Source organism: Neoarius graeffei, chromosome 6, assembly GCF_027579695.1.
Source record: "Neoarius graeffei isolate fNeoGra1 chromosome 6, fNeoGra1.pri, whole genome shotgun sequence".
NCBI classification, from domain to species: Eukaryota; Metazoa; Chordata; class Actinopteri; order Siluriformes; family Ariidae; genus Neoarius; species Neoarius graeffei.
In genome coordinates, this window is record NC_083574.1 from 56,910,530 (window position 1) to 56,924,998 (window position 14,469).

Consider the following 14,469-nt stretch of genomic DNA (forward strand, 5'->3'; position numbering starts at 1 on the left):
AGCCCTGGGGCGGCACGGTGGTGTAGTGGTTAGCACGGTCACCTCACAGCAAGAAGGTCCTGGGTTCGAGCCCAGCAGCCGGCGAGGGCCTTTGTGTGGAGTTTGCATGCTCTCCACATGTCCAGGTGGGTTTCCTCCGGGTGCCCCGGTTTCCCCCACAGTCCAAAGGCATGCAGGTTAGGCTAATTGGTGGGTCTAAATTGACCGTAGGTGTGAATGTGAATGGTTGTCTGTCTCTGTGTCAGTCCTGCAATGACCTGGCAACTTGTCCAGGGTGTACCCCGCCTCTCGCCCATAGTCAACTGGTATAGGCTCCAGCTTGCCTGCAACCTTGTTGGACAGGATAAGTGGCTACAGATAATGGATGGATGGATGGCTCGAGCCCTGACCTATGGTCACAAGCTGTGGGTAGTGACCGAAAGAATAAGATCGTAGATACAAGTGGTAGAAAGGAGTTTTCTCCACAGGGTGGCTGGGCTCTCCCTTAGAGACAGGGTGAGACGCTTGGTCATTCAGGAGAGACTGAGCAGAACCACTGCTCCTCCACATCAAAATGAGTCAGTTGAGGTGGTTCGGGCACCTTGTTAGGATGCCCCCTGGACGCCTCTCAGGGGAGGTTCTCTGGGCATGCCCCACCAGGAGGAGACCCTAGGGCAGACCCAGGACATGCTGGAGAGATTACATTTCTCAGCTGACCTGGGAATGCCTCGGTATTCCCCCAGAAGAGCTGGTGGAGGTGGCCAGGGAGAGGGAAGTCTGGGCTGCTCTGCTTAGGCTGCTACCCCCATGACCCAGATAAGCATCAGAAAATGGATGGATAGAGGGCTCAAGCCCGTTATTCATAGTACGATAGGTCCCGCAAGCCTGCACAGCATTGTCCCTGTTCAAGTTATTATACGGGCATAAGCCTCGCAGCATTTTGGATGTGCTGCAGGAAAATTGGGAGGAGGGACCTTCAAACAGTAAAAACAAAATTCAGTACGTTCTCGACCTGAGTGTGCGGAGCTTTACACACAGTCACTTAACACAGGAGAATGTATGGCAGGCGCAAGAACATCTAGCCTGGCTGTACAAGGGTGCGCACCTTAGTGTGTTTACACCAGAAGATAAAGTGCTTGTATTATTGCTCACTTTGAGCTCAAAATTAAATCTCCAAGTGGCAAGGGCCCTTTGAGGTCACACGGTGAATTGGGGATGTCGACGACGATGACGAGGTGAACGAATAGGGTGAAGCACTACAAATATACCACCTCAAACTATTAAAACATTGGAACAACGAGATCCCCGTGGCATTGGCATCAGTAGTTCCAGAGAGGACAGAGCTGGGGCTGGAGGTAAAAACAAAAAGTAACTACTCAAGCCACTCCAGTCCCCTGTGGAGACCACCTCTCACCGGTCCAACTCGCAGAGGTTGCAGAGTTTTTCGACATGTTCTCAACCCTTCTCAGCTGCAATCACCTCATAGAACACCACACTGAGACACCCACAGGGGTGGTGGTGCATAGCCACCTATACTGCTTGCCTGAACACAAGAAAGTGGTGGTTCAGGATGAACTCAAGGCTATTCTTGAAATGGGCACGAGATAATCGAGGAGTCCCACAGCAACTGGAATAGCCTGGTCCCCAAGACCGACGGGTTGGTCCAGTTCTGTGACACACACACACACACACACACACACACACACACACACACACACGATTCCAAAAAAGTTGGGACAAAAGTACAAACTGTAAATAAAAACGGAATGCAATAATTTACAAGTCTCAAAAACTGATATTGTATTCACAATAGAACATAGACAACATATCAAATGTCAAAAGCGAGACATTTTGAAATTTCATGCCAAAAGCCTCAGTCACAACCAGCCGTACGTGCTCTTACGGCCAGTCTACGTGCAAAAAACGCAAGAAACGCACGGCGGGCGCGCATGAAACGCGTGTGTGACGTGCTGATTTGAGCCGTAGACTGGCTGCAGAGGTTCTTTGTCAGGTCAAACAAACTCTAAGGGCGCTTACGTTTTTTTCAGGTTGCAAGACAAACTTACGGCCAACGTGCATCTTTCTCCACGAACAAAAAAAAAAAGCAGCGATTTGGGAAACGCCAAAAATCGCACGACCAAAAAAATCGTACGTCCGGTTGTGACCTAGGCTAAATATTGGCTCATTTGAAATTTCATGACAGCAACACATCTCAAAAAAGTTGGGACAGGGGCAATAAGAGGCTGGAAAAGTTAAAGGTACAAAAAAGGAACAGCTGGAGGACCAAATTGCAACTCATTAGGTCAATTGGCAATAGGTCATTAACATGACTGGGTATAAAAAGAGCAGCTTGGAGTGGCAACGGCTCTCAGAAGTAAAGATGGGAAGAGGATCACCAATCCCCCTAATTCTGCGCCGACAAATAGTGGAGCAATATCAGAAAGGAGTTCGACAGTGTAAAATTGCAAAGAGTTTGAACATATCATCATCTACAGTGCATAATATCATCAAAAGATTCAGAGAATCTGGAAGAATCTCTGTGCGTAAGGGTCAAGGCCGGAAAACCATACTGGGTGCCCGTGGTCTTCGGGCCCTTAGACGGCACTGCATCACATACAGGCATGCTTCTGTATTGGAAATCACAAAATGGGCTCAGGAATATTTCCAGAAAACATTATCTGTGAACACAATTCACCGTGCCATCCGCCGTTGCCAGCTAAAACTCTATAGTTCAAAGAAGAAGCCGTATCTAAACATGATCCAGAAGCGCAGACGTCTTCTCTGGGCCAAGGCTCATTTAAAATGGACTGTGGCAAAGTGGAAAACTGTTCTGTGGTCAGACGAATCAAAATTTGAAGTCCTTTATGGAAATCAGGGACGCCGTGTCATTCGGACTAAAGAGGAGAAGGACGACCCAAGTTGTTATCAGCGCTCAGTTCAGAAGCCTGCATCTCTGATGGTACGGGTTTGCATTAGTGCGTGTGGCATGGGCAGCTTGCATATCTGGAAAGACACAATCAATGCTGAAAGTTATATCCAGGTTCTAGAGCAACATATGCTCCCATCCAGACAACGTCTCTTTCAGGGAAGACCTTGCATTTTCCAACATGACAATGCCAAACCACATACTGCATCAATTACAGCATCATGGCTGTGTAGAAGAAGGGTCCGGGTACTGAACTGGCCAGCCTGCAGTCCAGATCTTTCACCCATAGAAAACATTTGGCGCATCATAAAACGGAAGATACGACAAAAAAGACCTAAGACAGTTGAGCAACTAGAATCCTACATTAGACAAGAATGGGTTAACATTCCTATCCCTAAACTTGAGCAACTTGTCTCCTCAGTCCCCAGACGTTTACAGACTGTTGTAAAGAGAAAAGGGGATGTCTCACAGTGGTAAACATGGCCTTGTCCCAACTTTTTTGAGATTTGATGTCATGAAATTTAAAATCACCTAATTTTTCCTCTTTAAATGATACATTTTCTCAGTTTAAACATCTGATGTGTCATCTATGTTCTATTCTGAATAAAATATGGAATTTTGAAACTTCCACATCATTGCATTCCATTTTTATTTACAATTTGTACTTTGTCCCAACTTTTTTGGAATCGGGGTTTTATTACACACACACACACACACACCTCAGCGTAAATGAGTACACCCCCTTTGAAAAGTAACATTTTAAACAATAGCTCAATGAACACAATTTCCAAAATGTTGACAAGTTTAATATAACATCTGTTTAACTTATAATTTGAAAGTAAGGTTAATAATATAACTTAGATTACACATTTTTCAGTTTTACTCAAATTAGGGTGGTGCAAAAATGAGTACACCCCACAACAAAAACTACTACATCTAGTACTTTGTATGGCCTCCATGATTTTTAATGGCAGCACCAAGTCTGCTAGGCATGGAATGAACAAGTTGGAGACATTTTGCAACATCAATCTTTTCTTCAACAATGACCTCTTTTAATGACTGGATGCTGGATGGAGAATGAGTAAAATGGTCTGGTATTAATAGGAACCCATGATGCCAGGCACGCGATCAAGATTGCCAGTTCCTGCCACAGAAAAACAGCCCCACATCATCAATGACCTACCTCCATGCTTGACTGTGGGAATGGTATTCTTCTGGTCATAAGCCTGGCCTTTCGCACGCCAGACATACCGCTGGTCCATATGTCCAAACAGTTCCAGTTTGGTTTAATCAGTCCATAGAACTCTCTCCCAAAACTCTGTAGTCATTCAAATTCCTCCTGGCACAGTCGACTTTTGATGTTCCTTGTGGTCAAGAGTGGAGTGCATCTTGGAGTCCAGCCATGAAATCCTTGTGCACGTCTTATAGTTACCCCTGAAGCACTTGTCCCAGCCTTCATCGTGTCATCCTGTAGGTGTCTTGCACTCACATGGGGGTTTTTCTTAGTTGTCCGAAGTGGCTAAGGGCCCTTGATGAAATTTTGGGCTTTCTTCCACAGCCAGGCAGGTTTGCAGCTGTTCCCCAAGTTTTCAACTTCCTTATAATGCTCCCAATGGTGTTTCTTGGAATATTAAATTTTTTGGAAATCTTATACCCAAGGCTCTTTAGGTGTGATGAAATAATCTCCTCTCTCAGCTTTTGTGGAAGCTCCTTTGTCTTTCCTATGATTGCAACGGACCTTTAATACTTTCATGGGTGGGGTTTATATATGCATCACAGTTGAAGCAAATGAAGGATTATAGGAGTTCCCAAAGGCTTAATTATGTTTCAACTCCACTTTAGGCCATAAAGAGACAGTCAGAAAGCTTTAAAAACAATATTATATAGGGGATGAATAATTGTGACATGGCCAGCTTAACAAAATATACTGTTACACACAAATACTACATCACGCATTTTCTGTGTTGATTTTATGCATCACTCAACTCAAAGAAGTCATCCAAAGCAGAATCTTGCTCTTTGAAAACACTAACTCTTTACCCCATAATGACATATGACGGCCCCGTGTATATCCCATAATGACGACATATGACGCCTTGTCTGAAACCTTGTCAAAACCTCGTCTTTAGACTTTTTCTTGTGTAAATATGTTCCAAGGGTGAACAATATATACATATACGTACAAGGGTGGCTGTAGCAACTGCTTTAAGGGGTAAAGAGTTAATTGTTAAATCCTTAAAATCTTGGGTTTTTTAAAAAAAATTTTGTTTGCGAATGTGCGTGGCGGCACGGTGGTGTAGTGGTTAGCACTGTCACCTCAAAGGAAGATGGTCCTGGGTTCAAGCCCAGCAGCCAACGAGGGCCTTTCTGTGTGGAGTTTGCATGTTCTCCCCGTGGATTTCCTCCAGGTGCTCCGGTTTCCCCCACAGTCCAAAGACATGCAGGTTAGGCTAATTGGTGGCTCTAAATTGACCGTAGGTGTGAATGGTTGTTTGTGTCTCTGTGTCAGCCCTGCGATAACCTGGCGACTTGTCCAGGGTGTACCCCGCCACTTGCCTGTAGTCAGCTGGGATAGGCTCCAGCTTGCCTGCAACCCTGTAGAACAGGATAAAGCGTCTAGAGATAATGAGAGGAGATATCTCTCAGCACAGCAACTCTACAATAATGAGGATTGTTAAAGTCATATTAATGAGAGAACATGGCATATGAGCCCATCACAGTTAATCAGCTATGAAACAAGTCATCTGTCACCATAACAACCAAGCATGAATGTTTATTCTTGGAAGAGAAGGAGAGGAGTCTTCTCAGTTTCAGACACAAGGCTGAGCTGGAAGGCAGCAAAGATGAAGGGGGGGTAAAAAAAAAAAAAACAAAAAAAAAAAACCACACGTCTTATTTGCTAAGGCATTGCGTTACACCTAAATCCAGCAGCAGTTATGTCAAAAGCTGGAACCTGACCTCTCATAAAACTAGTGCGCTAACAGAGAAAAGAACTCATGGTGTTGCAGCTCATATATGCTGTACCCAAGAACCCAAAACTGATGAGCTCATAGTGATGGACTAAAAAGCTGATACAGTGAAACCATCAGTTAGGAAGGTTAGATAAAATGGTTACGACTGAGGCATTTCTATTACAAGCAATTTTATCATTCAGAAAATGTAGTGTTATGTTATGAATGTGTGTATTAATATGTTAAAACACTCCAAATTCTGACAGCTGAACCTGCATCAAGTAAAGAGCCTACACGTTGGTTGGGAGGCGAGGGGATGGGCTGCAATGAGCTCTGACTGGAGCAGGAGAAAGAAAGCTTCAAACATGAGCATGAACAGCCTTCTAGGCAAGGTATTGGTCTGATGTGTATGCATATGGATTCTTCACTGCAATATTTCCTTCACAAATAATAACAGAAAATTAAGAGCACACACTAATGTATCCACCACGTTCATGGACGGCAAAAAGCTGGACAGTTCTCACAGCAAGTTAAATGTGATTTACTAAATAATGAGACGGTAAGACGAATGTTTACCTAACGGTATGTGTCAGAATATAGGTAACAAATACAGCTTCAAGTTCCACTATTTCGCTCTGGCTGCTATGGTGATGTGAATGTTTCAGTTTTGTGAGTAAGAATCTGTAGCTGGTAGCAGATTGGGCAGGCCATGTGGGAATATGAGCTAGGTAAAATTGTGCTCTCCCCCAGAAAAGGAAAGATTAAAAGATGCACTAAAACTGGCCAAAAGTTTGTGGAAACCTTACCATCACACCCATATATGTGCTTTTTGAACATATACTCAGCAAAAATAAAAACTTGACACTCATTATTTTTCAAATAGTGTTTAGAAACTTTTCTTGAAAGAGTTCTTGTTGTGATTATGGTTAAATGCATTGTCAAGGGCATTACGTCACACATTCATTCTACTGGTCGGGCCTACGTAGCACGTGCGAGAGCACTGCACGCTAAAATCACGTTTCCACGTGACCTATTGATACACGTGCAATTGATCTCACGGTAGCAGAGTAGAGTGTCATCTCAGAAAAACAAGGTTTTATGGTTAATTATTCGTTAATTTGCAATGCCACGACTGTCAAACATTCAGCGTGAACGTGCCATTGGCATGCTGAATACGGGAACATCCGTCACTGACGTTGCGAGGGTTATGGGATGCAGTCGACAGACCATCCATAATCTCCAGACACGTCTCCATCAAACTGGCACCACAGCCGACCGTAAGGAACCCTCCACAGAACTTGCAGGAGCTTGGTGCCATGTTGGTACAAATATGGCAGCGCATTCCCCAAGCTGTGTTCAGGCGCATCATCCAATCCATGAGGAGACGTTGTATCGCAGTTGTGAACGCCCATGGAGGACACACCCGATATTGACATGATTTCATTAATTTGTGACTCACGGTTTTTGATCATGGACATTGTCGTCGCATTTCCGGTGGAACCGATTCCATGACAAACATGATCTGTATGCTATAGCATCTTTAATGACAAGATAATTGAATACAATCGTTATTTCAAACCTATTTTCCAAAATGTTCAAATTATTGACTTTGAAACGAGTGTAAAGTTTTTATTTTTGTTGAGTATATATGGGTGTTAAATTCTATGAACATATATGTGTGTTAAATTTTTTCAGGGGGCAACGTCCCCTGAAAAAATTTTAATAACAATACGCAAAGCCCTGCATTCTAGTACTTATTTTCACTAAAACAAGTTAACTTTTAAGCCTTTTTTTCTTTCATGTACATTAATGATTAACATGTCAAAAATATCAAATTTAATTCCCCTAGTTAATGAGTAATTTTCAGGAGTGCATTTAGAAATGCGGTGATTTTCCTGCTACACAGTTCATTACTTTGAAAAAAATCAGACAGTTGAAGGTAAACTCGGCAAAATCCCAAAACAGTACTGTTAAAAAGTAAAGGTCTGTTAGAGTTTCTAAAGCTTTCAGGTTTCAATGTTGGGGACATTGAGCCTCGTTTATCAATCTTTTAGTAGGAGTTGTGCGTTTGCAGAAGCTAAAGTGAACTAAACATTTCCAATTCATATTTATGCGAGTTGAAGCCAATTGTTTACATTAGTTCGTATTGTCTGTAAATTTAACACACCAATGAATACCAAATTTCTCATGTAAATCAGGGGCGTAGCTAGGATTTTTCAGGGTGTGGGTGTCTCACACATTGACTGGCAGCCTGAGTGCATTATGTAACAAAAAATAAATTACCATTGCTAGTTTTGGGTAGCTTAGAAATCGGCTCTTCCATTATTGCTGTTTTTTCCACGTTTTCTTGATGTGTTCTAGAAATGGCACTAAAACTTAGCTTCGAAGCCACAAAATGCAACTTTGATGGAAAAAAAATCAAATTGCTTACCTCTCTCCACGTCAAAAGACGGAGGAAAGTTTTGCTTGTTTTGACATGGCGAATTATTAACAAGAGGAAACAGTAATAATTCGCAACTGAAAAGACTGCAGCTCCACTGGCAGCTTGAACATGCTCTCTAGTGCGATTGTATTGCGCAGAATGGTGTCAGTCCTGCACGCCTTAGCTCGTCCACCTAACGAGCTCCAGCACGCACGCCATTAACAAAGAGCACCTGTCTTTAATCAATGAACTATGTTTGGGCTATTTAAGGACTGCGTCCATACAAGGACGATGTGAAGTTTTACGCCGCGTCTAGGAACGCGAAAAATAAATTTCTCCATTGGGAAAACCGGAGATTTTCAAGAGTTTTGTCAAATATCCGGATTTCTGGGTAAATCCAGAAGACTTTCATCTGTATAGTTCTTCTTTGTTATAATAACCTGGGAAGGCTCTCCACTAGATTTTGGAGAGTGTCTAGGGGGGATTTGTACCAGTCAGTCACAAGAGATCTAATGAGGTCAAGTAATGATGTTAGGTGAAGAGAGCTGGGATGCAGTCAGTCAATGTTTCAGTTCATCCCAAATGTGTTTAAAGGTAGACTGCCTTTCAGATTTTTCAAGCGTAGGTCATTAAAAGAATCCCCCCAACACCCAATTATTTTTGTTTAATGGACTGAAAGCTACTGAACTCAAAAATCACAAACTTCCAATTTTATTATTATTTTTTTAATAGCACAATTAATTAATTTAGGGCCACGTGGCCCTAAATTCTCCGCTATTTTTCCTTGCTTCACCCTGACCCACATCAAGATACTACGTCATGCATCACATGGTGAGCCTTCCCCGTTCACGTAAGGCATTGTGGGATACAAATTTGAAACAGGAGAGGAAAATGGAGGACGTGAGCGTGCGAATGAAACGTGAAAGACCAACTACAGTACCGGAAAGCGAGAAGAAAAGACGTTATGTTGCGAAGGAAAGGAAACACAGGACCAAATTAATAAATATTGGCGGTCAGCGAGCACCTCGGTGTGATCAGCTGTTCGTTTAGCGACAGAATGTAGTAACCGTCAGTGCACGGTCAGAGGTAAACCTGTAGATGGCAGGAATGCAACACTGGATGCTGCATGACGGAAAACCCAACAGAAGAAAGAAAAGAAGCAGGTAAACCTGTGCATGCGCACACCGGACTTCCTCTGTCTGCTTGACTGCGCAAAGCGAGCGATTATTTGCTCGGGAATCCCCTCAAATTAAATAACTTCCCAGCCACAGAATGGTCTGGGTTTTTTTTGTTTTGTTTAAGATATGACAGAAATAGACATATTACAATGACCAAATTTCAGAGGGAACTAAATTTCACTGATTTTATGAAATCAAAAGGCTATCTACTTTTAAACGTGTTTGTTTCAGTGAAGGGAAATTGTAATGCTATAGCACACAAACAATTGCCTGTGTCCAATTTTGTGGCAACACTTTGGCCCACATACAGGTGTGATGGTCAGTTGTCCACAAACTTTTGGCCATATACCACAGTAACAGCCCTAAACCTAAATAGGCTTCCTTTCCCCTGGTTCTATGCCTCTCTAATCTTCCAAACTGGGAGCAAGCTTATATTCACCCACTTGGCTTGCAGAGGACATGAAAGGGATGCAATTGGAGAGTTGTGAAAGACGATCCGAGTGCTTGGGTGTGTGGCCAGCTCCTGAATCATGTAGCTCATGTTAACCTGTGAGTAAACAGGTGTCCTGAGAATTAGATGTGCTTGACAGTACTCTTTTTGTCTCAGCAGCTAATGATTACGCCGTTCTCATTCAGCCTGCATGCATTTGTAGGATAATTAGGCTTTATTCTGCTGCTACATAAGCTATTAAAATTTTAAAAAATAAAATAAAATAATAAATACTATAAGTAAAGCTGTCAATCGTCACCGTAGAGAAAAGGCACTTTCCCAGCTCCCACTTAAACTACCCTTATACATAACACATGTAGAAATATTTTATGATACCATGATTTTGTTTCGACTATGGTAAATTTGAAGGCAGTGTACTACTGTGTAGATTTTCATGCACAGACTGGAATACATATACACTTTGTATACTAGAGTAGTACTATCAGTAATAGGAATAAGCCAGCAACATATCTGGTTGCTGAAAGTCAGACGACATGTCCCAAATATACAAACTACATACACCATAAGACAAACAATCCAAGAAAACCAAGACACAACACTGGAATGCACAGAAATGTATGCATATACACCACCATCCTTTTACCAGTTACAAGTACCCATTAATAAGCAATTTTTTCTTTTCCATTTATTTCACATGCATGCACCCCTACCCTCTTTTGTCTGCTCTCAGCAGCAGCTAGCTGCGCGGACATTCTCTCCTGCATCTTGCGGCAGTGGGCCATGACGGCCTCAAGGACAGTGATGGGGTTGGCACTAACAGCCCGGCGCTCCTTGTGTCCAGCCCCAGACTCAAAGTCCCTCTGGAGGGCCAGGAATGGGTCAGTCATGCTGAAATGGCCATAACGCTCCTGCAGGAACACCTCTTTCCTCCGAGCCTGGAGGGGAGGGGGGAAAAAAAAAAAAAAAAAGAGAGAGAGAGAGAGAGAGAGAGAGAGAGAGAGAGAGAGAGAGAGAGAGAGAGAGAGAGAGTCAATATACAGTACCAGTCAAAATTTTGGATGCCCCTCTTCATTCATAGGTTTTTCTGTATTTTGAATACTTTCTACACTGAAGAACAACACTGAAGACATCAAAACTATCAAACACCACACACACTATACAGTGGCGCTTGAAAGTTTGTGAACCCTTTACAACCCCGATTCCAAAAAAGTTGGGACAAAAGTACAAATTGTAAATAAAAACGGAATGCAATAATTTACAAATCTCAAAAACTGATATTGTATTCACAATAGAACACAGACAACATATCAAATGTCGAAAGGGAGACATTTTGAAATTTCATGCCAAATATTGGCTCATTTGAAATTTCATGACAACAACACATCTCAAAAAAGTTGGGACAGGGGCAATAAGAGGCTGGAAAAGTTAAAGGTACAAAAAAAGGGACAGCTGGAGGACCAAATTGCAACTCATTAGGTCAATTGGCAATAGGTCATTAACATGACTGGGTATAAAAAGAGCATCTTGGAGTGGCAGCGGCTCTCAGAAGTAAAGATGGGAAGAGGATCACCAAGCCCCCTAATTCTGCGCCGACAAATAGTGGAGCAGTATCAGAAAGGAGTTCGACAGTGTAAAATTGCAAAGAGTTTGAACAGATCATCATCTACAGTGTATATCATCATCAAAAGATTCAGAGAATCTGGAAGAATCTCTGTGCGTAAGGGTCAAGGCCGGAAAACCATATTGGGTGCCCGTGATCTTCGGGCCCTTAGACGGCACTGCATCACATACAGGCATGCTTCTGTATTGGAAATCACAAAATGGGCTCAGGAATATTTCCAGAGAACATTATCTGTGAACACAATTCACCGTGCCATCCGCCGTTGCCAGCTAAAACTCTATAGTTCAAAGAAGAAGCCTTATCTAAACATGATCCAGAAGCGCAGACGTCTTCTCTGGGCCAAGGCTCGTTTAAAATGGACTGTGGCAAAGTGGAAAACTGTTCTGTGGTCAGACGAATCAAAATGTGAAGTTCTTTATGGAAATCAGGAACGCCGTGTCATTCGGACTAAAGAGGAGAAGGACGACCCAAGTTATCAGCGCTCAGTTCAGAAGCCTGCATCTCTGATGGTATGGGGTTGCATTAGTGCGTGTGGCATGGGCAGCTTACACATCTGGAAAGGCACCATCAATGCTGAAAGGTATATCCAGGTTCTAGGGCAACATATGCTCCATCCAGACGATGTTCTATTCTGAATAAAATATGGAATTTTGAAACTTCCACATCATTGCATTCAGTTTTTATTTACAATTTGTACTTTGTCCCAACTTTTTTGGAATTGGGGTTGTAAATAAAAACGGAATGCAATGATGTGGAAGTTTCAAAATTCCATATTTTATTCAGAATAGAACATAGATGACATATCAAATGTTTAAACTCAGAAAATGTATCATTTAAAGAGAAAAATTAGGTGATTTTAAATTTCATGACAACACATCTCACAAAAGTTGGGACAAAGCCATGTTTATCACTGTGAGACATCCCCTTTCCTCTTTACAACAGTCTGTAAACGTCTGGGGACTGAGAAGGCAAGTTGCTCAAGTTTAGGGATAGGAAGGTTAACCCATTCTTGTCTAATGTAGGATTCTAGTTGCTCAACTGTCTTAGGTCTTTTTTGTCGTATCTTCCGTTTTATGATGCACTAAATGTTTTCTATGGGTGAAAGATCTGGACTGCAGGCTGGCCAGTTCAGTACCCGGACCCTTCTTCTATGCAGCCATGATGCTGTAATTGATGCAGTATGTGGTTTGGCATTGTCATGTTGGAAAATGCAAGGTCTTCCCTGAAAGAGACGTCGTCTGGATGGGAGCATATGTTGCTCTAGAACCTGGATATACCTTTCAGTATTGATTGTGTCTTTCCAGATGTGCAAGCTGCCCATGCCACACACACTAATGCAACCCCATACCATCAGAGATGCAGGCTTCTGAAATGAGCGCTGATAACTTGGGTCGCCCTTCTCCTCTTTAGTCCGAATGACACGGCGTCCCTGATTTCCATAAAGAACTTCACATTTTGATTCGTCTGACCACAGAACAGTTTTCCACTTTGCCACAGTCCATTTTAAATGAGCCTTGGCCCAGAGAAGACGTCTGCGCTTCTGGATCATGTTTAGATACGGCTTCTTCTTCTTTGAACTATAGAGTTTTAGCTGGCAACGGCGGATGGCATGGTGAATTGTGTTCACAGATACCTTTTCCAGCCTGATGAGCATCAACAATGCTTTTTCTGAGGTCCTCAGAAATCTCCTTTGTTCGTGCCATGATGCACTTCCACAAACATGTGTTGTGAAGATCAGACTTTGATAGATCCCTGTTCTTTAAATAAAACAGGGTGCCCACTCACACCTGATTGTCATCCCATTGATTAACTGCTAATCCTAGAGGTTCACATACTTTTGCCACTCACAGATATGTAATATTGGTCATTTTCCTCAATATATAAATGACCAAGTATAATATTTTTGTCTCATTTGTTTAACTGGGTTCTCTTTATCTACTTTTAGGACTTGTGTGAAAATCTGATGATGTTTTAGGTCATATTTATGCAGAAATATAGAAAATTCTAAAGGTTTCACAAACTTTCAAGCACCACTGTATATAAAAGTAATCTGTAACGTATAATAATGAATACCTTACTCAAGAGGAGAGAGATCCCTACTATATAATTAATGTGGTAAACAAAAAAGTTAAAATAGGTTTCATATTTTAGATTCTTCAAAGTAGTCACCATTTATGTTGATGCTTTGCATGCTATTGGCATGCTTTCAATTAACAGGTGCGTCTTGTCAAATGTCTTGCCTTCTTAATGCGTTTGAGACCGTCAAACAGTAAATTGTAAAAATATACAGTAAATAGCCCTATTCCACAACTCCAGCAATCCATATTATGTCAAGACAAAGAAAAGCCATTGAATCAGTAGGGTTTTTTTTTTATTGGTACTGTACACACTCAAACAGTTGACAACATATAACAGAATGGCAAATGGTAAATACAGTATGACAAGTAGCACAATGTTTAAAATGTGCACATGGACACATACGCTAGCAGGGTAGGTTAGCACCTCTCCAGAAGGGATCCATTAAGTGCAGTGTCCAGTTAGACTCTTGGAGCAGTTGGTTTGCTCAGCAGGAACAGCACAGGGCCAGCTTTCATTTTCCCATACTACCACAGTTTCTTGGCAATTGTCCTTTTTATTTTACACCCCCCCCTTCACTTCATCATAACCACCAGGTCAAAATGAAGGCAAATGTGTCCGTCAGTATTTCTTGCACAAAAAGCTGCACTGGGGCAGTCTAAGGTGTGGATAGAGCTGTGCAATATATCGTATTTTTATCACGATATCGATATTGGTGTCAAACGATATCAAAATTCATAATATCGATATGAAACGATTTTTTGTCATTTGTCGAAAGGGACGTGCACAATATTTCTACAATGGCAATAAAACAACAATAACATTGACGTGACAGTAAGGTAAAACGAACCCTTCTGTCCCCTAA

At 42.1% G+C, this 14,469-nt stretch overlaps 1 protein-coding gene across 4 annotated transcripts in view; it reads right to left on the reverse strand.

The window, feature by feature from the left end:
- The window catches only part of cttnbp2 (cortactin binding protein 2), a 137,393-nt gene that overhangs the window by 68,402 nt on the left and 54,522 nt on the right, over positions 1-14,469 (reverse strand). For all 4 annotated transcript variants that reach the window (XM_060923915.1, XM_060923914.1, XM_060923913.1 and 1 more), the window contains exon 3: positions 10,618-10,842. In XM_060923915.1, coding sequence (XP_060779898.1) covers positions 10,618-10,842 — 225 coding nt within the window. The remainder of the gene's footprint in view (positions 1-10,617; positions 10,843-14,469) is intronic.